A 27,699-nucleotide genomic window follows, 5' to 3' on the forward strand; every position below is an offset into this window, starting at 1 on the left:
ATTATGTACTCTCTCGTTCTTTCTCTCTCTCACTGAATACAGAAACAACAAACTCATCTCATCCCCAAAGTTACTGGCAATCATGATCAAGTTTCTCTTGGTTTCTTCCAAATCTAAATCAAGGTCCATCTCTTCTTCTTCTCGCTACTGTTCCTCAATACACCATTACCGTTCAACACTTTTTTGCAATTCAACCTCATTGCACCCGCATATCACTCCTTCAATCCCTTCACATCTCTTCAATCCATCTGCGTTTCCACCAAAAGAAGCCAATTTCACAGATTCAGCCCAAACCATATATGGGTACTTGGCTTTTCACAGAAGATCTGGCGGTTATCCGAGGTTTTCCGGTACCCAACTCTCAGTAAACCGTTCCGTTTCACGTTTGCTAAATCCAAAAAAATTAGAAAATTCCAATCGCAGTGGAAGTGGGTTTTGGAGAACTCGGGATTTGGTGGGTGGTGTGAGGAGTTTCAGTGGTGAATCGGACCGAGATTCTATGCAGTATGATGTTGTGATTGTTGGAGCTGGGCCTGCTGGGTTATCGGCGGCGATAAGGTTGAAGCAGATATGCCGCGAAAAGGATGTGGATTTATCAGTCTGTGTTGTTGAGAAAGGTGCCGAAGTTGGTATGATTCCTTGCTTCTTTGGGTAATTTGGGTTGCTTTGTTTAAGCTCAGTAGTCACTCAGTTTTCTTGTTGGAGAAAAATGGAGTTTTACATCCTAATAGGAAGTGATGATTTATACGAGATTGAATTTGGGTATTGGATTTTGCTTAGTTTGGAATGAGGACAATGGAAAGAGATTAACTCTAGTGAAGGCAGAAGAAAGTCATTTAACCACCAAAGCTGGGATTGAGTGGTATTTATCCACCTCCCCATAGGGCAGGTGTGAGTGTGCTTGCCTATTAAAAAAGAAAAATAAAAAAAAGAAAAAGAAAATAGGGACAAGGTGAGCAGAAGTAAGTGACTAAGCCTTGAGTAACAATTGCAAAGTGATGTGGTTTATGTAGTAGGTGCTACTAGGACTACACAAGGGGACTTCACTCGATGTAGTGAGAGAAATATAGTGAAACGAAATATACACCTAGAAAGAGAAATATAGTGAAACGAATTTTATGCTTCGAAGCCCAAATGGTTTGTTTATGCTTTGCTTTAGTGAATTGAGTTATACATGAACCCTCTAATTTTCACATGGAATTTTGTCTTTTAATGCTGAACCCAATGTCTTCATGAGCCTCAAATGAAGTTTAGTCTATGTTGAATTGGAATGAGTTGTACAGTTCCACAGAACAAGTTAGTTTTATGCGGATTTATTACTTATTGCTGCTGGACCTGATGCCTTTACTTTCTCTCCCTTTTTTTTTTTTCAATCCCCTGCTCTCTTTTTCTTATGAGCCAACTCAAAAAGTCATCGTTCGCTGCAATGGTAAAGTCTTGGTCTGACAAGCATAGATTGAGGGGACAAATACTTGCCAAAAACTTGGTTGTCTGAAATTCTTGGAAAGCTGCGATAAATCCTCTAGTCTCACATTTTCCTCCTAGCATCCCGTGGAGGAGGGACAAATACTTTTTTTTTTTTCTTCCTTTCTTTCTGTCTTTCTTCTTCTTCTTCTTCTGCTTCTTCTTCTTCTTCTTCTCCTCCTCCTCATTATTATTATTATTGGGTAATTCGGAAGGATAGATGTGTAGAAGTCAAAGCACTAAAAGACTAAAGGTCAATCAGGAGATAGTTCACCATTTCAGATCTTTTCTACTCAGTACACCCATTTTTGCAAGGGCCATCTATTTGGAACTAGGTGATCCGTTGTTAAAAGTATGTCCAAAACTGCCACTGAAACAAAGAAATATACTACAGATTGAATGTGTTCGTTAGTCCCAACTTTAAGTGGAAAGACCAAAAGTGAAAAGGATGCAAAAAAGATCTCAATATGGATGCAGCCATGCGTGTACATCTGGCTCCTCACTCTTTGATGGCATTGAGCGAAGAGCTCTTAAAGCTGTACCTGTACATCCACCTCCTACTTGTGTTAATTACAAGTTTACAGCCCCTTCCTGAAAACAAGAAACCACACCTGATTAGATGGCACCACAAATAGCCTTTGCAAACATCTTTTATGTTTGCCAGTTGAATGAACTTTGTTAGTGTTTTTGTATGAAAAGAACAGAACATGTTTTTTTTATCAATTTCTATAGTTTTGGGGTTTGACTACTGGATACCTTAGTGATAACTTCTGCTTATTGTAATTATTGATTCCCATTTACTCTAGGTGCTCATATCATATCGGGGAATGTTTTTGAGCCCCGGGCACTGGATGAACTTCTTCCCCAATGGAAACAGGAAGAGGTATAATTTTCCCTGCTTTTGTGCTTCCTCCTAGTTTACTCACTGCATCACTACTTATTTAGACGTATGTTCCCTGTTGAAACTTGATGTACAGTACTTTAGCTTGGACTAGGAAAAAAAAAAAAAAAACTTTAGCTTGGGTATACGAGGATCCTTTCCTTTAATTTTTTACAGGTGGAGAAGTTTTTATTTGCATAAAATAGTCCTGACAGAAGAATATGCAACTTCCAGTATGTATCTCATTAGGAAATAGGAAGGTTTTCCATTTGAGATTGTTTTTACTTTAAGAAAGGTCAGTTTTACATGTTTTGTGTTCTATTAGTTCATGTACCATCCATCAGTGAGGTTTTATTCTTTTAGTAGAATTCAGAAATAATGGGAATTGGCTATTACATAATATCTCAAAATCATTTGATTTATTAATTTTCTTATTCCTTTGAACATGAGATTTCATAGAGTATATATCTTTGCACAGCCGGTCCCAAGTCAGGAAGAAGGAGGGGCTGTGTTAGGTAGCTTGGCCTCCAGCGCAAAACTATTGTTGGGTCCAATATAAACATTATGTGTGGAAATAACCATTGAGGATAGTACTAGGTGAAATGGAAATTTAAAATTAGCATCGGTAGGGTTAGAAAAGATATGATAACATGTGGTTTCATGTGGTTTGACTCAAGGTATCGCCTTAGATAGAGCGGAATGGAAAAAATAGGATTCATTTAAGCCTATGTTACATGGACTCTTCAAAAGTAGTTGAAGTACTCGTATTGTTGAAGTACCCTTGTCGGGCACACTTTACTCGGTCATGGGTATGGAATACGTGTCTGATACTTTTGGTTGTACATGCACCTAAAAAACATAGCTGGATCAATTTTATTATATTATTGCTTCAAAACGAGTGAAATACCTATATTAAACACTATGTAACATAAGGAAATTATTTTACTCTATATAATATTTAGCAGTGTTTATTTAATAGATAATAAAAATATTTAGCAGTGTCCATGTGTCCATTTGGGGATTTGACATCTCTGATGCCTGGATGCACACCTGCACCTGCCACATGTACCCGAGTCCGGGTAACATAGATTTAAACAACTTGAAGTAGTTGGGAAAATACTTATAAAAAAAAGTAGTTGGGAAAATGCTTTATATCTTTAGCCTATTATCCAATCACTTGAGTTTGACCAATATCAAGAGTCTATTCTTATTTGGCTATCATTTGTGGAAATTGTAACTGTTTGGTGATGTATGGATCAATCATATGACTAATATTCTCTAATCAGACCAGCATGAATTTTCACTTCATTAATAGTAAAGCAGTGGTATTCTAAGGTTTTTTCCTGAGAGGTAGTCGGATACAAAGGTTGACAAATCAAGAGATGCATCTGTTTAAGTATATGTGTAGTAAGAGGAAACTATCTTTTCTCATCCTCGATGATTTTAGGTAATCTCTCTCACTCACTCACACACAGCCCGAGGGAGAGATTCACTCGTGCATTTTGGTTGACTTCTTAATTCTCATAAAATTATGATGAAAATTTAGTTGATATTTATAGACAATTCCAGTGTGATAATGAAAAGTAGAGTAGTTTTTTTTTTTTTTTTTTTCCCTGTGATTTGTATGAACAGTAGAGCTTTATACTCGCCTAAATATGGAAGAAGTAAAAGAAAAATAAAATCTTATCAGTGTTGAGTGAGGTTTCAAATTGTGGATGCGGCTGCTGATGCTATGATGGTTCTCTTCTTAGCCAAAAATCAGTTGGTTAATTTTATCAAACGAATTGGAGTTGGTCTATCTCTGCTGACACAAAATCTTCAACCACACCTGCATATTTTGGCTTCAGAAAGCAGTCAATTGAGCATGTTCACCTATAAAGTGACATATGAAGGCACTGTCTCAATGTTTTTGAAGTATTAAACCAATCTTTAGGTTCTCAATTAATAACCGTGACATACATTATTGGATTGAGGCATTTCTTGACCCATGACCTCCAATGCTACCTAAAGTGATCGTGGCATTTCTTGATCCATGACCTCCAATGCGACGTAAAGCCTATCACAGAGGTAACATAATCTAGAAAATTCAAATCTACATTATCACAGGCTTAGTGTCGGTCGATCCTTTCCTAACATCTTCTTACTGAAAGTTCTAAGGCATATTTTTGCTATCTTATGTTGTTGCAAACTAGATTTTTGCATATGCAAATCTTACAATTTAAGCCAAAAAATTGCATGACATGTTATTGACTTTGGATTTCGGAATGGCTTGTGCATTGAAAAGACGTCATTTCACAAATGTTCTGCCTACATTATTTGCAGGCACCAATCAATGTTCCTGTTTCTTCTGATAAGTTTTGCTTACTCACCAAGGATCGTGCATTTCCCCTTCCTTGTCCTTTTGATAACAAAGGAAACTACGTTATAAGGTAATTATATAATGTCATGACTTCAAACTGAAGCAAGAACCTAGAAGAGTATGTTCATATCCACGATTCTAGATATTTATTTCACCTGGCAAAAAATTTAGTGAATCACATTTCTTGTGGATTCATTCTGCTTTGTTTTTTTATACCATGGAACCTTTAGCTTTTACAGTTACTGCACTATGTTGCTACCTAATTATGATTAAAGTTCAACACAATTACCTGGAAATCTCTGTTCATTCTGTTATGCTCCTGTTATATATACTCACATTCATCTTCTCTTAGTTTTTTTTTTTCCCTTTTCCTTTCTGAACAATTATGATTCGTGTGCCACCAAAGAAGGCCGAGTCAATTATGTTTGAGTTGCTGATGTCACTCATACATTTAAAAATAGGGTTCCGTTCTTTTTTGTTTGATGGACCCCATTAATGTTCCTTTGCTGGTATATTGGTAAAGATTTTTTTGCTGTTGTATGCCTCTGTCAAATTTGAATATTCTGTTTACTTTTGTTTCATAAATATAAATTTATATTTTCTGTGGGGCTTTCAGGTTGAGACTTCATAAATCTTATATATATGAGCACTTGACTACTGCATTTATCTTTCGGATTCTAGTGGTGCCTATTATTAGGACATTTTACGGTCATACATGTTGTGATGCAGTTTGAGTCAGCTAGTACGTTGGTTGGGAGTGAAAGCTGAAGAATTAGGGGTTGAAATATACCCAGGCTTTGCTGCTAGTGAGGTATTTCTATGTTTGCTTGACACGATTTTTTAGTGCGTGAAAATTTTGAATTTTGTGCATTGATATATTATATAATTTGTCAGGTTTTATATGATGCAAATAACAAGGTTATCGGCATTGCAACTAATGATATGGGAATTGCCAAAGATGGTTCTAGTAAAGACAATTTTCAGCGTGGTGTAGAATTGAAAGGCATGTTTATTACTCTTTTACTTGTCCTTTTTATATGCATAAAAAGATTTTGATGATAGGGCATACATGTTACAGATGTTGGCCCACCTGTGTACCATATAGCCCATAGTAAATTATATTCTCTCTCTTATTTGGATACATGATACATGTAAATTCGAACTTTATTCTTTACAGCCATTCCCTTTTGTGCTACATGGGCATTTAGTTAGTCAGTCTCTCAGTTCATGATAAGAATCCAGAGAATAATATTTAATAACATACCCAGCAAAGCTATTGTTTTGTTGGGTGTGATTTTTTTTTTTTTTTTCCCAATACATGCTGGGTCAAGTCTTGCTTGTGGCTAGATCCACGTATCTATGTCCATCCATATGCATAAAAGCGCGTATAGCTTGCTGAAATGCAAAAGTTTACACCATACGAATGCGTAAAAAACAAGAAAAGAAAAACCATTAGGATGTATATAACTGGCTAGGGTCATTTTTTGTTGTAATGATAAGACTTAGACTGAAAAGGCATGAGTCTGGGGGCAGCCAGCCAGACACTTCGTGCAAGATAATGTCAATGGTTAGCTCATCTCTAGTCTTCCCCACCCATCAACCTGCATAGGCAAGACCCGTGTTGGCAGGACATAAACTCGATAATACACTTTTTTGTATAGAACTGGCTCTGTTACAAAAAATGTTGTGCTGATTGCAATTTTTATTTATAAGTAGATTAGCTCCTTCATAACGATAAACCTGAGATTGGTATGCAGGGCGTGTTACACTTCTTGCTGAAGGATGCCGAGGGTCATTATCAGAGGTTTGCAAAAAAATTGACCCTAATTGCTTTGATATTAGCCAGAGTTTCTAAGTTTTGCTGGCCGATTTCAGTTCTAAACTTATTAACTAATTGGGATTTCCTTAATATTTTCATGTACAGAAAATAATAAGAAATTACAAGTTGAGAGAGAAGGGGCAGGGGCAACATCAAACTTATGCTTTAGGAATTAAAGAGGTAATCTATTAATCTTCTGCCAAACTAAGTACCTTTCTCAAAATTCATGTATTTTGCCTTTTCCAATTGATCACTTAGTTATCCTGTTTCTTGTTACTTTATACAATTAAAATTGATTATATTTAATTGCTATTTATATGATGGAGGAGCATTCATTTTGAAGCAGCATTATTTAAGTGGTTATTGCTGACAGTACCGTAGCTTTAGTCTGTGTTTGGTATAGCATGTGGGAAAACAAGAAAGAAAGGAGAATCTTCATTATGAGAGAAGGGAACAGAAAAAGGAGAGGGTAGTTTTAACTTCTCATTGTGTTTGGTCGATTAATGAAGAAAGGAAAAAAAAAAAAAGGGATAGTTTTAAAACCTAATAATGTTTGTGGGGAGAAAGAAAGGAAATTATTTGATTAAATTTACTACTACACCCTTTTACATTTAAAGGACTCAATAATACTTGGTTTCCGACCTTCATAAATTTAAAGGTAAAATCAGTATTATAGAAGTTCCATTAGCCAGATCCTGTCCTTCCATTCTCCCACTTTTGGAAGGATAACAAAATCACTGTTGGAGGGGTTAGTGAACCCCTCCTTTTCCCTCCATAATTTATGACAAACACAAGATAATGTTTCCTCCCATTTCCTTTTTTTTTCCCTATCTTTCCATTTCTCTCAAACGAAACTGACCCTTGGTGTTCAGAGGGTAGTTTACACAGAGGGGATAGTAGCAGCAGTTGCCATAGCACAGTTGAATTAAGTGTAATACCAAATATATTTAAGTGGGCTTATTAAGGGTAGTTGAGTTATCTGTTTGGGAGGAGTAACATGAAGTTCAGAATTATGGGGGTATTCACTATTCCAAAACAAAAGGGAAAATTAATCTATGGTCAATTTCCATAACAAATAAATAGGAAATTCTAGTTTTACCCCCATATACCCATTTCCTAAAAGCAACATTATTAAAATGAAGATTCTATGTTGGATCGGTTTGGGGTCCTTGGGTTCAAATCATAGGATTGGTTCGAGAATAGCTCTACAAAACGAGACCAAAAAAGCCACAAAATGATGAAGCCTAGCAATATTTGTGCATTAACTAATTCTTAAAGAGTATACATGAAACAACCTTAAAAACCAATAAAAAAATAGAAGAATTCTCGAAACTCATAAACCTCCAAATACTCTCCCTAATTATTTTGGAGCATATTATCCCCACGCTGATCAACAAATTATTAGTATAAAAAATGTTTAATTAACCAATCTATGATAGCACTTCACAATATTAGATTTAAAACGTAAAATGAAAAAAAAAAATGAATCATCATCATTTTGTGATCATATATTATGTGAAAACCTTTAACTTACATATAAATATGTTTTAGTTTTAAAATCTTGAGCTACTCTTTCAAGGATAATATAAGGTTACTATAAGATTGATTTGTTTTAAGCATATTTATTAATCTTTAGAGAGAAAGAGGTGGAGATTGAACTAAATGAGTCTAAGTATTGTTATTAAAGCAAAAGTTTGTCCTCCTTTGTTACATATCATAACAAAATAACCAACCAAAAGAAAAAATGAAAAATAAATTAAAAGGAAAGGAAACAATGTGAAACTCATACTTACTAAAAAATGAGGAATCAAATTGCCTAAAAAGTTGTTTAAATAGTTGACTATTGACTAATTTTAGACTTGAAGAATCGTTGTAGAGTTAAAATGGAAGAAAATTTTGACATAGTTATTAAATTTAGGACACTCAAGTTGGTCTTCACCTTTGTTTTGTAAGTTCTTATATGATCTTGGATTCTAACTTATCAAAAAGGGGAGAAAAAAAAAGTAGCATTTTATGGCTGTATGATGGGATTGGTAGAACCAGGAGTTAAATTGGGAATTTACGATTTCTGTGCTCTTACAGGAATCAAAAGGGTGGAAAAAGTAGCATTCCATAAGGATTCTACCCTCATGGGACTTTTTGTAGGATCGGGATTGATTCAACACTTTTGGATCGTAAAATTGTAGGGGATCATAAGATCTTGATTTGGATGTTAACAACCATGCCTAAAAGTTTTAAATTTGTTTTACGAATTCATTTTTGGAACTTTATTTAATTAAGTGAAAAGATAGTGAGACTGGAAGTAAGAGAGCAATTTTAAAACATTCTAGGACCTGGGTGTCCGGCAATACATACACTTGCGGAAAAACACATACATTAATCTTTGCATCATAAGAGCATTAAATGTTGTATAACTCTTTGGGCTGTGGAATATAAAGTTCATGCACAGTTTCAAGTTCCTTTGCTGACAAAATGAGTTTTTAAGCAAGTTCATTGGGGGCAAAGTTTGGCTTCGAAAAAAGGCCTGTAAATTAGAACACACCATCTTGGCACGTGCCATATATGGCATGAAATATAAAACATGCTAGTAATGCTAGAGTGGTATGTAGTGATCAAATCATGATTAAAAAAGTCAAATCTCTATTAGACTATATCAGATCCATGGAACTAGACATATTGTGCTCTCATTTTTTTTTTTTTTCTTAGTTGGTACTCACACACACATGCCTCCACTGAGGCTTGAACCCGTGACCTCCCTTTGGAAAGTTGGGGCCTAATACCGCTAGGCCACTGGCCTGTTGGTTCATATTGTGCTCTTAAGATTGCATTTTTTATTGTAATATGCACCCACCACGGATTAGGTATTCTAGGTTGCAAGGTCCTATTTTCTTGCATAAAGAAGCCGCAATAGTGTTGGGAGGGAACTATTGATATCTAGTGAAATTGCCCTTGGCTACTATTTTCTTTTGAGAACTTTGGGGCTTGTAGAAGTTTTTTCAACTGTTTCAAGGTGAGAAACTTAATTGACACAGATTGAAGCATATTTTCTCCATCTAGCCCTGCAAACTACATCCTTAGCACTTCCTTACGAAATTAATGAGTCTATGAAAATAGTCTGAGAAAGAAGTGGAAGAAGTAGAATCTTTATTTCTAATTGTTGTTCCTTCAAGATATGTAGCTTTCACTAGTAGTTGGCTGTGATAAAAATCTTGTTGGCTAAATGGGAAGGAACATCTTCGGGCCTTACCGGAAGAATGTCCTTGATTACAACTACTGGATGCATACCAGAATTTTTGTATAGTTTACCTGATCCCGGTGATGTTTCTTGCTCAGGTATGGGAAATTGACGAGGACAAGCATAAACCTGGTTCCGTACTTCACACAGTGGGTTGGCCTTTGGATCACCAAACCTATGGCGGATCCTTTCTGTACCATATGAAAGATAGACAGGTACAGATTTTTTCCCCTCACTTTACTGCTTTCTACAATTGCTAAAGCAGTAACACTGGCATTCTTTTCTCATCACAAGCATGTAACTTTTTTTTTTCTTTTCCAAAACTCTAATTTTGATAGCATCTACACTGTTTCCTTGGTTTCATATGCAGGTTTCTGTTGGGCTTGTGGTTGCTTTGAATTATCACAACCCTTTCTTGAACCCTTATGAGGAATTCCAGGTAAAGTTAGAATTGAGAAAACTATTGGACTGTAATTGTAGTCTCTGAATAGATTTATGCAAGGTCCATGATCTAGACCTAACTCGTTAATTACCAGATTAAACTAACTTTTAAATTATAACCATAATTAACACAATTTAAGCACATTAAACTACTAACACACCATAAATATCAAGCAACCATATTGTTTATCATGCATGTGATATATTCAAAGCACACCAGATTTTACCATTTGCTATGCATGTTGGTATTCTAGACTGCACAGAATAAACTGAGATTTCTTGTGCAATCAGGATTATAATTCTGAATTATGGATTATATGCGATATAGTGAGGTCTAATTGATCTTTAGTTTGATCCGTTTGTACATTTGGTTGGTTTTCTGCTCTAGTTTTCATTGTGTTTGAGATGGATTGTTTAAAGATTCCTTGGCACTAATTTTTTTGCTTCCATCTGGATGTTGCTTTAGATCTCTCATTTTTTTCATTTTTAACTCCCATCTAGAACTACTTTATTTTCATGAAGAAAGTTAAATTGTATGACTTAATGACCAGCTTGTGTACAGCTCATGACTTAATTATTGTTGGAGTACCTTTCAATAACGAGAGTGACCCTGAAGGATTGAAATACTAGAGCTTTTTATTACTCAGATGATTTGAGAAAAAATACTGTTCTTATCTATGTCTTAGTATAGAAGAAAGAGCTATAATTGTTGTGGGTATCTGAAGTTGATGTTGTGACTAGAATTGGGAGGTTGTCCTTATCGCTAATCCGCTTTGCATTTGTTTCTAAAATATATATTTTTTTCCTTATTGGGTTTTAGCTGAATATTATTTTCAATTACATTGAGCATTGAGGTTGAGTGTTCTGTTTAAGAGGTTAGATTCAGACTCTCTCATCATATCAAGTCCCAACATTTTGTTTATAATTGTCTTTTTTGTAAAAAAAAAATTATTTATTATTATTATTTTTTATATGCTGAACTGTGCTTTGTAAAATAATTCCCTAACAGCTACTTGTTACTTTTCTAAGACTCTGTTTAGCTTTTTTATTTTTATTTTTATCTAGAATGTGTACATCCCAGTGGCTTTTATGTTATTTATCTTCCAAGTACAAGCATGTGAATCTTACTCTTCTTGTGTACTGTTTCCTTTCTGTTAGAAACTTAAATGTCATCCTGCCATCAGACCTCTTCTTGAAGGCGGAACTGTTCTCCAATATGGCGCTCGTGCATTGAATGAAGGCGGTTTTCAGGTGAATCAGGAATTCTCTTTTTCTAGTAAATTATAGAAATGTTAACATCAACCCCCCCAACCCACCAAAATAAAAATAAGTAAATAAATCTGTTTATTGTTATTGGAAATGGGTCATTGCTGGTAGATTCCATGCAGCTAAAGACAAATCTATAATGTGACTAAGCACCCAATTTATAGATCTTTTACCAGCTGTTTCTTCTCTTTTAAGTCAGTGACATTGGCAGCTATTAGACTGCTAATGCTAGGACACAGGCTCTGGTGTTCATTAGCCAGAGTTAGAGCAAATTTGCTATAAAATACAAATATGATGCTACTTAAGTTTCAGTCTATTCCATATCCAGTTTTCCCGGGAGGAGCAATAATTGGATGTGCAGCTGGTTTCTTAAATGTACCAAAAATAAAGGGAACACATACTGCCATGAAATCAGGTACTATTCCTTCTCTAGTTGATTTATCTTTGATTTACTTATACGAAATGATATGTTTAAATGAACGCATGTAGAATTGATATAGAAAATACTATAAGGATGCAAAACTTATGGTATTAGAATTCAGAAAATTATAGGCCAGATAACTGTTCGTTACAGATGTAACAACTGTTGTAATGTATCTTATTTGTTTTCTCCACTTATATAGCATGTGAAAGAAAAAAAAGAAAAAAAAAGTTCCAACAAATGATGGCCATTAACTTAGAGACTAGAGAGAGAAGAAAACAGAAGCAATTAAAAAGTGTGCGATTAACTTGGAGAAATTGAACGCATTTTTGCATTTGCAGAACATATGGACTGGAGTTGGCTGTTTATAGCGTCCCTGGCTATCTATAGCATCTCCTTGCATCTCATGTATGAGTCTAATATCATGTATGATTCAACCACTCAACGTAGCAGAAACTGCTACTAGACATGGAAATGGAGTCGACTTGCTCTTTATCCTTTGCCTGCTGAGGTCTTAAAACCTATCACTATTTCTGCTGAAAAGCATATTTTTCTGTAGTAAACTTAGTTTGATGCTGTAGATTTTTCAAGAGCTTGATCTTGAATTTTATTTGGGATTACACTATCAAACATTTCCAACTCCAGAGATGTTCCAAAATATTATTTTCCCAGAACAAAATGCTCCCAGAATTCATTTTCCCATAATTCATTTGTTGCTTTAGTTTATTATTAGGTCTTAGGGAACTTAGAATTCATTAATTTTCTAGTCCCCTTTGCACTATTTATTAGGAGAAGTTCTGGGAAACTCAGACAAAATGTCATTTAGATTTTTAATTTTCCAATGGAATCAGATCCTGCATATATTTAAGCTAAAATGGCCATCCATTTGGAATAATGACTTAGATTGTGACAGTCTTGTACATGGATCATAACTTGCAATGGTGCACTAGAAACCGTACCTTTTTATTACAGGAATGATAGCAGCGGAATCTGCATTCAGTTTACTTCATGAAGAGTTAAATATGGAAACTTACTGGGACAATTTAAAAAATTCATGGATATGGGAAGAACTTCACGGTGCGCGGAACTATCGGCCGGTAAGTATAGCAATTTGTTGCTTCTTAATTCTGTAAATCATATTTTTTTATTTCCTATCTAGAGGTTTTCTATGGCTTCCTATACTCTTATAGTTCTTCCATGAGTCGCTAATTGATGATAGGTCATTTTCTTAATCAGCCACCCCTTGAATGGCTTATATTTTTTGACTGCCCATATCAATTAACACTTATGCATTGTCCGGTAAGGCGGTAACTATCGTTCCACATTGTAATTATGGCTAATCTGCCTGGCAGTCTAGAGTAATAGAATCCAGTAATTTGCTTTCATAATTAATTGGATGGATGGATGGATAAGTCAGATGTTCAGAGAGAGAGAAGAAAATCTGTTGATTGGGTGGCAGATACAGTTAAATACAGAGTTACTTTAGTTGAGAACATTGTGGCACATCTATTATTTGTAACTTATAGTTTCATCCTTTAGTTATCTCATTCTTGCAGGCGTTCAAGTATGGGCTTATTCCTGGTTTGGCTTTAAGTGCTTTAGAACAGTAAGATCTTCCCTTCTGCAGAATTAACACCTCACTTTTCAACTGCATGATGATTGTCCTTTCTTTTCTGTCTCTGATGGAATAGCACTGACTACTAAATTTTACTCTTTAGCTACATTCTGAAAGGAAGATCCCCCTTAACGCTGAAGCATGAAAAACCTGATCACGAAATGACAAAGGTGAGAAGTTTCTGGTCAAGAAACCATGAATGGATTTGAATACATAGTGAGAAAGTTAGGTAGGAACTTGATTGTATTCAGCACCAGGGGATAATTCACTTTTTGGAGTTTGTTGGGAAATTAGAAAGTTTAAAACGTGGGAAGAAACACTGAAATGAGTGTGTTTGTATATTAACAGGCTTTTACAAATTTTTGTGATTAATTTGTGAAAATATAATTAAGGTATTTATTTGGGTGGGGAATAGAGCATTCTGTTATTGGGAAAAGAATCGTAAAAATCATAAGCTTTCATTGTGGAGCTATTTTAGAATATTTCGGGAATTTTAGGAACAAGCATCATTTCGATATATGATATTTGGACATTTGCAAATAGTTCAATGATAACACTGGTCACATGTTCCAGGTGAGAAAAAGTTGTCTGCAACTTAATCTGTGTGACCTATTTTGTTCCCATGCCCATGGAGCGGACACTTACTTTGCTCCATGTTCAATTCCTATTACCACTAAATCAAACTCTGGATTTTGCAGCCAATCTGCAACATTTTAGAACTGGCATAAAATTCAAAATATATCCCAGACACTCATTGTAAGGAAGGTTTATCCATATTAGTGCTTTTTGTCATTTAGCTGTCAAAATTTGGCGGTTTCTTTGAATTACCAAAACAGCTGCATCAGCATGTTTTTACCACATTTATAATGCAAGATGTAACCCACTGATATAGTTAATTGAATCGACGAGTTGACATTAATGGAATATATTTGAACAACAAATAATTTCTCTTAACAGCTCTTACATTTGCAGGAAGCACAATTATGCTCACCAATTCATTACCCAAAGCCAGATGGGATTGTGTCTTTTGATGTGCCAACCTCTTTGTACAGGTTAATGAACTTTTTTTTTTTTTCAACATTCACCATTTCATGAAACTTTGGGTTTAATATTAAAGGTGTTAGTTGAGATTGAGAAGTAGAAATGTTGGGCTAGGCTAATAGTTAAAATGAGAAGAGCATTGCTACTAAAAGTCGATACCTATAAAATTCTGTCATTGTTCTAAGAGTGATTCAGTTATCAAGGAAGAAGTTTGTGTGCCTACATGAACAAAGTCAGCATTTGAAACTAGAAATGGTAGAGCGAGATCAATGTTGGCTAACTATATTTGGGAGTTCTAATGAGTTTAGAATCATCATTGTGTGGTAATTATCAGTGTAACTGCAAGATATCTTTTTTTTTTTTTTTGATAAGTAAGAGGACTGATGCGGCCAATCCTGAATATAGTTGAGATAAGGTGTTGATGTCCATAATGATCTCATCGCCCATGTAGCCCATTATCTAAAACCTGATTAGAGAAATTAAGCGGCAGTGAAATGAGAAATATCAAGTTGACACGGAAAAATTGCATGTTATGGTTCTTGTTCTTTACCATTAGCTATTACTGTCATATTTGCTTTCATATTCTCTTCAGGAGCAACACAAATCACGATCATGATCAACCAGCTCATCTTCGCTTGAGGGACCCCAAGATTCCTGAAATTATAAACATGCCGAAATATGCTGGACCTGAATCACGATATTGCCCTGCACGTGTATATGAGTAATGTGCTTTTCGCGGGGACTTTTTATTCAATAATGTTTGGTAAATGATTTATCTCTGACTTGTCCTTTATGATCTCTTAAAAACGTAGGTACGTTCCTGATGAAAAGGGTCAACTGAAGCTGCAGATCAATGCTCAAAATTGCCTGCACTGCAAGGTAATATTCAACGTATCTGGAATGTATTTGGGACTTCCTGTAAAAAAATTATGCTGATCATATATATACATGGGCATGAATCTACATGTGGGTAGAAAATTTAGTAGAGTTGCAAAGGAAGAAAAAATATGATTGTACAAGTTAGTTCACTTAACACTGTTTTCTATCCCTACTCTGTTGACAATGAGGTAACCAGTCAACAATTTATCTGATCAAGAAGACTCTAGATAGATATGGATTACGGACATACCTTGTCTGTGTTTCTTCATCATGCAAAATCAGCCTAGATAGGTAAGGGTTAAGAAAAAAGTGTCAGCCCAAAATGGGCCTTCATTCAACTGTGCTGTAAGATTTCTGCCATAATAATTATAATGCTATTGACCTGAATCCCTTATTGGAAACAATGGATGTGGAATGTAAAAGGTTGACCTGAATCCCTTATTGGAAACAATGGATGTGTAATGTAAAAGGTGTCTTTACCCACTCGACACGCATCACTGTCCAACGCATCTGTATGTGTGAAGACTGAGTGCTTCAGTTTTAAGAAGAATATAACAGCTATTTCAATCAGACACACATCTGGGATACATTCGATTTTATGTGGTTTGCACATGAAATATAGATTATTTAAGATATCTTTAGATCCTGTTTCCATCACAACTCACATTTTCTGCTATATATAATATGTACGAGGACACCAAAAATTGTTAACTAAGCCAACATTTTATGGTAAATGACTGCTAATTGTCAATGGTACCTACCCGTTAACAAATAGTCTCTAGGTAGCTGTACCACAGACCTGACCGTCCCTGCCTTCTCAGAGGCTGGGGGTCTATAGGCTGGGTGAGGGTTATCTGGTTTTGTATCTAGCCACTAGATCAGAATATTGCAGGAGAAAAAAGGAAATTACTGATTAATCTACCATTAGAGGACGAAACCAGAGATTGGAGAGAGTTCAAGAATTCGATAATAATATAATAATTTTCTTCGCGCAGGGACACGTGATTCTGTTGTACTTGTCAAACAAACAAATGAATGAAAGAAAAAGGGTTTAATTATACAAAGATTTTCAAGCTTCCAGGAACGAGTTTAATCTTAAATGTAACGAGAGAGTATTTAAAGCTGTAAAAACTTTTGAAGTCTGTGTGTGGAGATCAGTCTCTTGTGAGGAACTCATTTCAGCCGCACCTTGCTCAATAAACTTCACTAGTTTTATCCTCGGCGTTTATGTTTTCTGATACTTGTCTAAACATGTACATCTTTAGGGAGTAGTTATCCCTAACTTTGCATTTTGTGTTTTTCCAGGCTTGTGATATCAAAGATCCAAAGCAGAACATTGAGTGGACTGTTCCAGAAGGTGGTGGTGGCCCGGGCTACTCAATCATGTAGATAAACAGCCTTGGCTCATGGATCATGCAAAATTATCTTCAACTCTTGCCATCTTCGATGAAATAAATAGTACCTGTTGTGCAGTTTTCTGAATTCAATAAAATTGCAATTTTTTTGTCAGTATCCATCAGATCACATCCAAAGTGGAATAGCATAACTAAAGAGAACATGATGGTCCTCGGGTGACTCTTACTCAGGCTCCCCTCTTTGCTCTCCAAGTCACTGGCAAAATAGAATTGATACATAACATCATCATCTTGCATTTCTATCTAGGACTACCTTGTATGGTTTGGTTGCTTCGAATTGATCCATTGTCGTCGGTCCCTTTTCCTAAAATGGCTTTTAAACTTCTCTTGACTGGCCCGGCCGAATTATCAAAAGTCTGCCTTTTGCATGGGTTGGTGCCCTTCATATTCTTTTATCTATCAGAAATGAGTTCATCTTTCAGAAAACATTCATAGACCCATGTACTATTATGCTTTACGTTTCTCATTCTTTTGCTGAGTTTACGGCCTCGACCATCTCATTCACGCCTCCCTCTTCCCAGCCGGAGAGGTCTCACATCTGAGTGCTATCTTTGCCGTCGTCCAGAGATCGCAAGTTGAAAAGAATAGATCAAGTTCAAGAAACAATAGGCAACACATAAGGTAGTAGAAGTAGAAATTTTGCAATAGATGTGAGTTTGTGGAGTAAATATGGCCTGCTGGCACCCTCTGCCCCTTTAAGGATAAAATAAATTTAGCCTAGCACCCAATCCCCTCTATGGATTACATTAATTCTCTCTAAATTAGTTTGGGAAATATTCATGGAATTAATGTTTACAAAAAATACCATTCTTCGAGCACCAAAAAATATTAATTCTCTTACTAATAACAACAATAATATTTGATGTTTGTAGTTAAAAGTTAGCACAAGAGACTTAAAATACTGATGAACCAAAAAATGTTCTCATCCATGATGAATTTTGCACTACTAATCACTATAGTTAGTGATATGGATTAGAACGTACAGCTGGTGCATATTATCAAATCTTTTATTATAAAAGAAGCACTAGATAATTGGCAGGACGTAGGAGGAGGCAATATTAATTGTTGAAACGGTAGCATATTAATTCTAGTTAATATGACAAATTATTCATCTACGCTAATGCCCATTGCTAAAAAACAGTTAAAATCTCTCTAATGAATTAAATTGAAATTCATCATGAATAGTTGATGAAATGAGAAAGGAGGACTTAGATCATGCTGCAACACTTAATTTTCAACCTTTATGTTAGCAGATTATAGCAAAAAAATCAGGAGTATCAGCCTAAGCAATTGAACAACAGGAAGAGTGTTGAGGCAAAGTCAGTCTCCTACATTGGATGCATTCAATTATTGGTCCTCTATAACGTTTGCTTTTGAGATTTGTCTTTTATAATTTCTACTTGGTAAGTTAAAGTTGAAAATGAATCTTATAAGATCTTTAAATAAAGGGTTAAGTGCAAAAAAAACCACTCAACTATCGATATAATGCATATCAATCCTTGTATGGTAAAAATTCTCTTATATTATCAATTTGGTACAAATAGGTCCCTGTGTGGTGTAAAATGACGACAATACCCTTACTTCAGTTGAATAAATTAATAATTATAAATACCGGCCATGTAAAATGACCCTTTTGTCCAAATTTGTGTAAAATTATATTTGTTTGGCAGAAAGATAAAATAAAACCTCAAATCTTAGACCCCTCCCTCTTTAAGGATAAAATAAATTTAGCCTAGCACCCAATCCCCTCTATGGATTACATTAATTCTCTCTAAATTAGTTTGGGAAATATTCATGGAATTAATGTTTACAAAAAATACCATTCTTCGAGCACCAAAAAATATTAATTCTCTTACTAATAACAACAATAATATTTGATGTTTGTAGTTAAAAGTTAGCACAAGAGACTTAAAATACTGATGAACCAAAAAATGTTCTCATCCATGATGAATTTTGCACTACTAATCACTATAGTTAGTGATATGGATTAGAACGTACAGCTGGTGCATATTATCAAATCTTTTATTATAAAAGAAGCACTAGATAATTGGCAGGACGTAGGAGGAGGCAATATTAATTGTTGAAAAGGTAGCATATTAATTCTAGTTAATATGACAAATTATTCATCTACGCTAATGCCCATTGCTAAAAAACAGTTAAAATCTCTCTAATGAATTAAATTGAAATTCATCATGAATAGTTGATGAAATGAGAAAGGAGGACTTAGATCATGCTGCAACACTTAATTTTCAACCTTTATGTTAGCAGATTATAGCAAAAAAATCAGGAGTATCAGCCTAAGCAATTGAACAACAGGAAGAGTGTTGAGGCAAAGTCAGTCTCCTACATTGGATGTATTCAATTATTGGTCCTCTATAACGTTTGCTTTTGAGATTTGTCTTTTATAATTTCTACTTGGTAAGTTAAAGTTGAAAATGAATCTTATAAGATCTTTAAATAAAGGGTTAAGTGCAAAAAAAACCACTCAACTATCGATATAATGCATATCAATCCTTGTATGGTAAAAATTCTCTTATATTATCAATTTGGTACAAATAGGTCCCTGTGTGGTGTAAAATGACGACAATACCCTTACTTCAGTTGAATAAATTAATAATTATAAATACCGGCCATGTAAAATGACCCTTTTGTCCAAATTTGTGTAAAATTATATTTGTTTGGCAGAAAGATAAAATAAAACCTCAAATTATATAAAATAGGGATAACCTAATCCTGAATATAATTAAAACTAGGGTAAATTACACCTAGACCCCCTGTGGTTAGGTCATATTATACCTATATGAACATTTTGGTTTTAGATTTTACTTGTATATGAATTAGTGATTTGGCATTTCACTTGCACCCCAAATATGAATTTTAGGACTTTTGAAGTGTTAAAAGACTACACTACCCTTTGGCCTCATATTTGTGACCAAACTACCCATGACCCCTCCCCCGGTGAACCTTCCTCTCTCTCTCTACCTCTCTTTTTCCCCTTTCTCTCTCCCTTCTCACAAACCCTCACAACAGATACGCAAATACACACTGACCCAGTTCCGGCGAAACAAAACTCAATTCCGGCGACCTCAGTTCATATCGGCGTGTTCCCAAGCGACGACAAAGCAACGACGGGCGTCTAGTCAGAGCAATTAGCGATGACGACATCGGATGTGGCTGTGGGTTGTGGAGCTGTGATGCGGCGGGCCGGCGGGGGTGGTATATCGTGTGGGTGATATATATATGTGTGTGTGATTTGGTGAAAAGTGGGAAAGAAACCCTAAATCGAAGAAAGAAGACAAGGATTCAACGCCATCGGAGGCTTCGACATCATTACTGTCTTCTCCACTGTCGTCGCCGTATGACTTGACAAATCGTCGTCATCGGCGAATTAATCCCATCGTCTCTCCCGCCGCCATAGCGACCACCTCTACCACGACCTCTTTCACCACCGCCGTGACTGTAGCTACTTCTCTCCATACAGATACGCGACTATAGCTACCTCATTAATTTTCTCCCTTCTCACAAACCCTCCCGCCGGAGCACGATATGAGGATTTTTGCCGCCGATTACGACGCCGTCGAGGCTGTAAGCTTGTAATCCGATGTCTCACTGCCGAGATATATTGATTGGGCCACCGTAGAGGTTGTAATCCGACACCCGCCGCAGATATCAACTTGCTCTTCAACGTCGTCTTCAACAATCGACTTCGCCTTTGATTCTGTCATCGACGTCCATTTCGGCAGTGGATGGGATGGGATTTTGTGTATTTTTGGGTTTGGTTTTAGGTGGGTGGTGGTGATGAGGTGTTGGGTGGAGGTGCAGTTTGGTTTTGGGTGGGTTGGTGGTGCAGGTGTTAGGGTAGGACGTTGGTGGTGATGGAGGTGTTGTTAATGGTGGGAGCTGCCGGTGTTATATATATATATATATATATATATATATATATATATATATATATATATACACCCACACATATATATATAGTATGGGCTTTTTTGTCATTTAAGATTATATATATATATTGTATTAAAAAATTGAGGGTAAAATGGTCAATTCACATGTATCAGAAGTCAAAAAGTAAATTGGGGTGTAAGTGAAAGTTAAAACCAAAATCTTCATCTGGCTGAAATATGACCTAACCTCAGGGGGTCTAGGTGTAATTTACCCTTAAAACTAAAACCAAACATTCCCCAACCTCCATTACCACCCCCCATCACCGCCTAACCCAACCTCCATTACCCCCACCCATCACTGTTCGCCGCCACCAAACAAAAGCAAAATCCAATCAAAATTAAGACCAGGTCCAAGGAGTTCCAACAACAGCTCGCTTCCACTGGAGAGGTACGCAGCAGCGAGGAACATCAGGTAACCGTAGACGATTATGAAGAAGAGATTGCCGAGTACGGTGGTGGTGCAGGGCAGGAAGTCGTACGTCTGATCGCAAGACTCGTCCGTAAAGAACCGATTGAGCCGGAGAAATTATGGACCCCGTAAACCATCTTGGACACCGTCGGAGATGAGATCTGAGGATGGACGGCCGGTGATGAATTGGCCATAGGAGAGGTCGCAGAGGATGAGAAAAAGGAGAATAGTTGAGAGGAAGGTGGGAGATCGTTTGTGAGCCATGTTTGGAGCTTTGTTGATGTGTGTCAGAGATGGATATGCATATCTGTATGTGTATATACTATATATATATATATATATAGAGTTAATCTTCTCTGGCCATCATCAACGTCACCATCACCGTACCTTTGCCGGAATCGTGACATCCTTACAGTCATCGTCATATCGTTTTTGCTGGAGTAGTTGCTGATTCAGTCCTCTTTGCTCGCTGATTCAGTCACGCCACTAATAGATGCTCATCGTTGCTGCCCTCTTGTTGCATCGTTGTCGTAATATTCATTCTCTGGTCGCCGTTGTGAAGCTCTCGTTGGTCGCCGTTGCATAATTGAAAAAACAAGTTTTTTTTTTCCAAATCAACCCATCATCACCTCCAATTGAAAACCAAAGCTGCTTTGTTGCTTTTTCCCAGCCCACACCAACCCATTATCACCTCCAATTACCCAATATATCACCTCCAATTACCCATCATCACCTCCACACCAACCCATCATCATCATAGACAAAAGCAAAATCCAGAGATATAATGTTTTAATTAAGGTTGATTTTGTGATTAGTTTGGTTTGATTTGCCAAATCAGGTCCCAAATCAGCGTTGAGGTTTTTGGGTTTTGAACGTGGTCACTGGAGAAGATGTATATGTATGTATGTATATATATCTATATACATATATATATATATTGTATAATATAACAATAGAAAGAGGGGGAGAGAGACGAATTTGGTTTAGAGGGGTTATATGCACAAATAGGTGAGGGGCAAAATGGAAAACAAAAGGATAAAATGGGGTAAAGGAGGTCAGCGTATCATTTTTGAATTTTGTGGACTTGCATGCACATTTTAAAAAATATAAGAACTAATTTTACACAAAATTTATATATCAGGAATTTTTTGCACTTAACCCTCGAATAAAATAGAAAAAAGAAAAGGTTGAAATCGATCTAACAAAGTACGCTTTTTAAATTCACATGCTGGCAAAAGGCTGTAGTCAATTACTGTGCATCATAGCCATTACGTAATGATAGGAGGAGGTTGTAATGGCTTCTATGCGTGCAAAATAGCCTCCTGCCACAATTGCATTACATAACAGGATAAGGACCCACAGTACAATCATGCAATTGTCATAAGCTTAAGAGTGTAACAATGGCTTAAATGCAGTCTTCAGATGGTTTTAAGTTTAGTGGAATGAGAAGTTTGTCAATGGAAATGGGGTCTGAGGAAGCTAAAAGATTTTCAGAAGTCGATTCGAGAGATATGTACAGCAGAGTTAAACTTAGGGCTGTGAATGGTAGGATTTGTGCAGGCAGATATGGTAATTTGGCGGTCGAAAATGTCAAATCATTGAATGATGGTTCGAAGAAATCTAGGGTTTCTGATGAGGTTAATTCTGTGGGGATTCGTAGGAAAATGGAAGGTGTGGATTCTGTAATTAATACTAAGAAGTTGGCAACTAGTGGGAGTGACAATGAGAACGCCACAAAACACATTAAGTCATTGCTGATTTTTGAAACCATGATTTTATTATACAGCCAATCCATCACTACACACACTGCTAGCTGTCAGGGATATAGTTTGGGATGTCAAATTTTGGAGCTAAGTGGATAGACGTTGGGAGCTTGAGACGGTGGCATAGAGCACATATGTGTATATATATATATTGTATTAATTAGTTAGCTTAGTATTCAAGAAACTGATCATTAAGCAATTTAAGAGTAATAAGCTTGGTATTCAAGTTATCTATATCTATATATAGATGCATAGTATTAGCTTCAATTTCACTTTCACAAAATAAACTTATTAGCACACATATAGAGAAAGATTTATCATTTATTTCTTTGGTGTTCAGGCAATATGCCATTGCCAGAGGGGTATAGGTTTAAACCAACAAACCAAGAACTCATCCGTTATTACTTAGAGAAGGTTAAGGGGAAAGAATTACCATCCAATGCAGTGATCGACATGGACGTCTACAACCATGAACCCTGGTTGCTTTACTGTATGTATATAGATCATAATTGTCTCCTCTCTCTCATCTCTTTCTTAATTTGGATATATATGTATATGTGTATATATATATATATTTGTATGGATGTTTAATTAAGTTTAATGACGCCGTCTTGCCCTTAAGTTAAATGACGCAGTAGAATAGTACTAAAATTAATGCCGTTTTCCCCTTAAGTTAAATAACGCAGTTTTCCCCTCTTCTTCCCCTTCGTGTTTTCTCGAAACCCTAAATAAACGCTGCCGCCGCCATATGCCCAGACCAACGCCGCCACGATTTGAGCAAGTTTTTGCTAGTGACGCGAAAATTCGATGGGTTTGACGATGCCGCCGACAAAGACGAAGAGAAATACGGCTAGAGGAGAGGTTGCGGAGATCAGCGCGAAGCCCAAACCAACGTTGCCATGATTTGAGCAAGGTTTTACCAGTGATGCGAAAAGTGGGTGATGGGTTTGACATCACAGTCCAGGAATTCGGGGATAAGGTGGTTGAATGGTGGTTTGGTGAATTGGAGGCGTCGCGATCCTTGGGGAGAAGGGGATTTGCGGAGGATGAGGGTTTTGATGGTGAGGAATCGGTGGTGGTGGGGCGGCGGTGGCAGAGCCTCCATTTTCTCTCTCCATCTATTTCTGCTGTAGGACTGCCTGTTGCGATGAAGCTGAGTTACTATATAACCGATTGTTCCTTTCGCTCCAAATAATGCAGATGAATGATAGGGTTCTAAACCCTAAATTGATCATAATTCTTTGAATTGGGGATTAGCCACAAAAAATATTAAGTTTTTATTCCTAATAACCCTAATTCCATTACACGAGCATCATATATATATATATATGTATGAAAAATAGAAATAGCAGATTTCCTAACATAGCAAATAATAATCAGGAAGAAACAATATTCCTAAAATAGACTTAAGAGTAATAGTTTCCTAACAATGAATACTCTGAGAGCAAGCTTGCAGAGACGGATTGTAGGACAATTGTTGATCCAGTGTACAAATTGGGGCCAATTGATGATTCCAATGTAAAATCTGCATTTATCCTGTATGAATCTCCATAAAGGCTCGACGAAGTCGCATTCAAGGAAGAGGTGAGAGTGAGATTCTGGTTTTGAAGAGCAAAGTAGGCAAATTTTCGGTTGAACTTTCGACATTGCGTTGCTATCCAAGGTGGGTAGTTTACATTGGACAGCGATCCAGAGAATTAGCTTGTGTCTTGGGATGGCAATTGAGTCCCATACAAGCTTGGCCCATGAGGCCGCTGGTGATGATGGGGAGAGTGCAGAGAATGTATGCCTGAGTGTGCAGGCACCGGTAGGACCTACATTCTAAACAATTTTGTCAATGGAATCTGGTTAAGGAGGTTTGAGAGTACGCAGTTCAGGGATACCAGTGGTGAGTTGGTGGGAAATGCCCAGGTGGTGGAGTTAACAAATGAGCTAACTTTTGTGTTGGTGGATGATCCTAATGATTGTATGGTGCACTCATTGAAGAGGTCAGTAAGTGGACCATCGTTTAGCCAATTATCTGTCCAGAATCCTATCAACTTTCACCATAATGAATCCTTTGATATGGTCTGAGAATATATATATATGAAACGTATTTAACCAGCGTCCCAAGACGTATGGATCGAGCACACACAATTCACTGATTTCCTTTGTGCAGCACATACAAGACACAAAAGAAAACTAAGAAACAACAAACATTAGATTTTCTTTTGTCTTTGCTATTTTGTTAATTAACGTCTCCCAAACCCTATTTGATACATCTAGACACATATTTATATATCCATCTTATAAATGTGTGTGTGTGTGTGTGTGCATACACTGTAATTAACACTGGCGTCTGTATATATATATATATTTATTATCTTTCACTAGATTAACTCTTGTGGTTTAATTTTCTGAATATATTCTTATATCTTGCACAAGTTTATGTAACAGATCATGATATGAACGAGCGTGATAAATATTACTTTGTAGAAAATATTGGTTCAGCAACAATAAATCCATTCTAGACAAGCTAGGCAATGATATTGGTTCAGTGATGTCATTAGCATATTTCAGTTACAAAAATAGCAATCAAAGATGTGAAGAAAGCATCAAAACTAATTGGATCATGCATGAATTTAAACTCAAAGAGGATAAGGTATGTTTAATATAATTTTTCATATTTATATATGATACATATTTCAACCGTGCAGTATGTTTCTTCTTCTCTGTATATATGTCCAAACATTAATTTTTGATTTATTCATTATTAATTAATTAATTGTTGTGTGTGAGTGCAGTTCCAAGAATGGGTTTTGTGTAGAATCCAGGATGGGAGTAAAAGGATAAACAAGAAATTAACTATAGGAGGCAGTGAGAATTTGCAGCTGCAAATCAGTCCCATGAATACTGATGATGATGATCAGTACCTTAGTACTTGTGGAAGTACTCATGATCAGGTACTAGCAGTTGGATATAGGTTTGAACCAACTGATGAAGAACTCTTTTCTAATTACTTGAGGAATGGTGAACAACAACTGCCATCCAATGCAGTCATTGATATGGACATCTATGCATGCGAGCCGTGGTTTCTTTCATGTAAGTAATTAGTTACTATATCATGATATCAACTAATTAAGTAATGCCATATCTAAATCTCTATTTATATATAGAGTATTAGTTTCTTTAAATTCAATCCTTGATTAATTAATATTCTTATATATAACTTTAATTAATTGTCTATATGTATATCAGATGATATTCATGGGTCCAATAGCAATATGGATAATGATGAGTATGAGCGTGATAGATATTATTTTGTAAGTCAACAGAAGAAATGTGTAACTAGTGATAGAGGGAAGAGGCTCAATAGAGATGTAAAAGGGAAGTTTGATGTTGGAGGATATTGGAAGGCCAGCACCGGAGACAAATACATTCGAAACACCCGAAATTTGAAAGTCATTGGCTACATCAAGACCTTAACATTTTACAAGTACAAGAGCAAGAATCGAAATCTTCGTGAATGCATGAAAACTGAATGGATTATGCATGAGTACAGTCTTTCAAGAGATACGGTACTGTAGGTGCAAAATTTCGCTCAACCAATAATGATTGAGAAAAATAAAACAACTCACTCAAAAAACAATAAAAATAAATAAGAACAGTGTATAGAGAAGCGTAAATTGCTTGATCCCTTTATTGGTGGTCTAAGCCTCTATTTATATACAAAAGATTGTAAAATTATGGTAGGACTCGCGTTGCTTGTCCTCCAATTCTTTCTATATAAACATTCTTTACTAATAGAGTTCTTTCCATTGTCTAATTTTTCATACATAGAACTTGCCTTGTACAGAACTTCCTATCTCAGAATTTTCCTTCTATGGTAAATCCTTCAACTGGTAGGACTTGTGCATTCTTGAGTAACTGGGCTGAACATACTTTGATCCGGCTGGGCTTGAGTAACGGACCGGATGTTAAATATTAATATGTTGGGCTGATAATCTCTTAATTCGGGCTTCAACAGGGCTGAAGGTCATATAACAATAGTATTGGGCTTGTGAACAGTGATCTTGGACTAGTATCAAACTCAATTTGGGTTTGAGCGAGGTGGGCTTTATAAACTTGTCAAGGATATGTTTATATTTATCATGACGTGGATTATTCTCATTGGAGGGGATTTTTTCCCTCCACACTTAGCCCCCAATTCGTTTTTTTAATTGGAGTACTACTCCTAATAAGAAGGGAATTGAAGCTGTACGATTACCAATTTCGTAAGAAGTGGATTTGAGGCGTGATTACTGATATTCTGACCAAAGGGTTTCCATAAGAGTTACTTCCGCTCTTACTGCGTTCATTTCATTCCTTACGTTCTTCACTTTGTCACATCACTAGGTTAGAGCATTTGTCATGATAGAGACTAGAGCACCTTGGAAGCCATTTATATCTAGAGCTGATAAATCAGTTCTTCACTCTGGTGATTCTATGATTACCGACCCCTCTGTAGCACTAGCAGTTGCTCGGGGAATGTAATATGGAGTTGGACTAACTGCCTCCATCTGCCCCTGTTCGAGCCATTGAGGTTCGTCATTCTCCCTTCCTTTTTGTCTTCTCTCCATCAAGAAGTTGGAGAAAGATCTTGGCAATTCTTAAAAGAAGGTCTCGTATGCAGCCATGAATGCAAAGATTGCATCTTGGTGCGCTTGTCCAGGACTAAGGCCTTTCGGTTTGGCTTTGTACAAGGTTCGGGAGACAAGTTGAAC

The 27,699-nt window shown here is 36.3% G+C and overlaps 1 protein-coding gene across 2 annotated transcripts; it reads left to right on the forward strand.

Annotated features, from left to right (window-relative positions):
* Position 1: 1 nt before the first annotated feature.
* LOC132275445 (electron transfer flavoprotein-ubiquinone oxidoreductase, mitochondrial) lies at positions 2-16,932 on the forward strand. 2 transcript variants are annotated; one of them, XM_059776942.1, is made up of 18 exons: positions 2-629; positions 2,271-2,347; positions 4,667-4,773; positions 5,433-5,514; positions 5,598-5,706; positions 6,461-6,507; positions 6,628-6,702; positions 9,856-9,972; positions 10,128-10,196; positions 11,357-11,449; positions 11,777-11,879; positions 12,858-12,982; positions 13,442-13,491; positions 13,604-13,670; positions 14,458-14,552; positions 15,134-15,262; positions 15,354-15,420; positions 16,726-16,932. In XM_059776942.1, the coding sequence occupies exons 1-18, from the start codon at positions 83-85 to the stop codon at positions 16,807-16,809; spliced, it is 2,043 nt and encodes a 680-aa protein (XP_059632925.1). In that variant the 5' UTR covers positions 2-82; the 3' UTR covers positions 16,810-16,932. The 2 variants fall into 2 exon arrangements, with proteins under 2 accessions (XP_059632925.1, XP_059632926.1); XM_059776943.1 differs by having other exon boundaries at positions 14,473-14,552.
* The last annotated feature ends 10,767 nt before the right edge of the window (positions 16,933-27,699 follow it).

The sequence above is a fragment of the Cornus florida genome, unplaced genomic scaffold (assembly GCF_030987335.1).
Source record: "Cornus florida cultivar Cherokee Brave unplaced genomic scaffold, ASM3098733v1 CherokeeBrave_3.0.0_Hap2_Chr09, whole genome shotgun sequence".
NCBI classification, from domain to species: domain Eukaryota; kingdom Viridiplantae; phylum Streptophyta; class Magnoliopsida; order Cornales; family Cornaceae; genus Cornus; species Cornus florida.

Bases quoted from the DNA above. Each gene is read 5' to 3' on its own strand.
- LOC132275445 (XM_059776942.1), top strand. From the start codon at position 83: ATGATCAAGTTTCTCTTGGTTTCTTCCAAATCTAAATCAAGGTCCATC. The intron at 2,348-4,666 runs GTATAATTTTCC...CATTATTTGCAG, and splicing joins CCCAATGGAAACAGGAAGAG to GCACCAATCAATGTTCCTGT. The intron at 10,197-11,356 runs GTAAAGTTAGAA...CCTTTCTGTTAG, and splicing joins ACCCTTATGAGGAATTCCAG to AAACTTAAATGTCATCCTGC.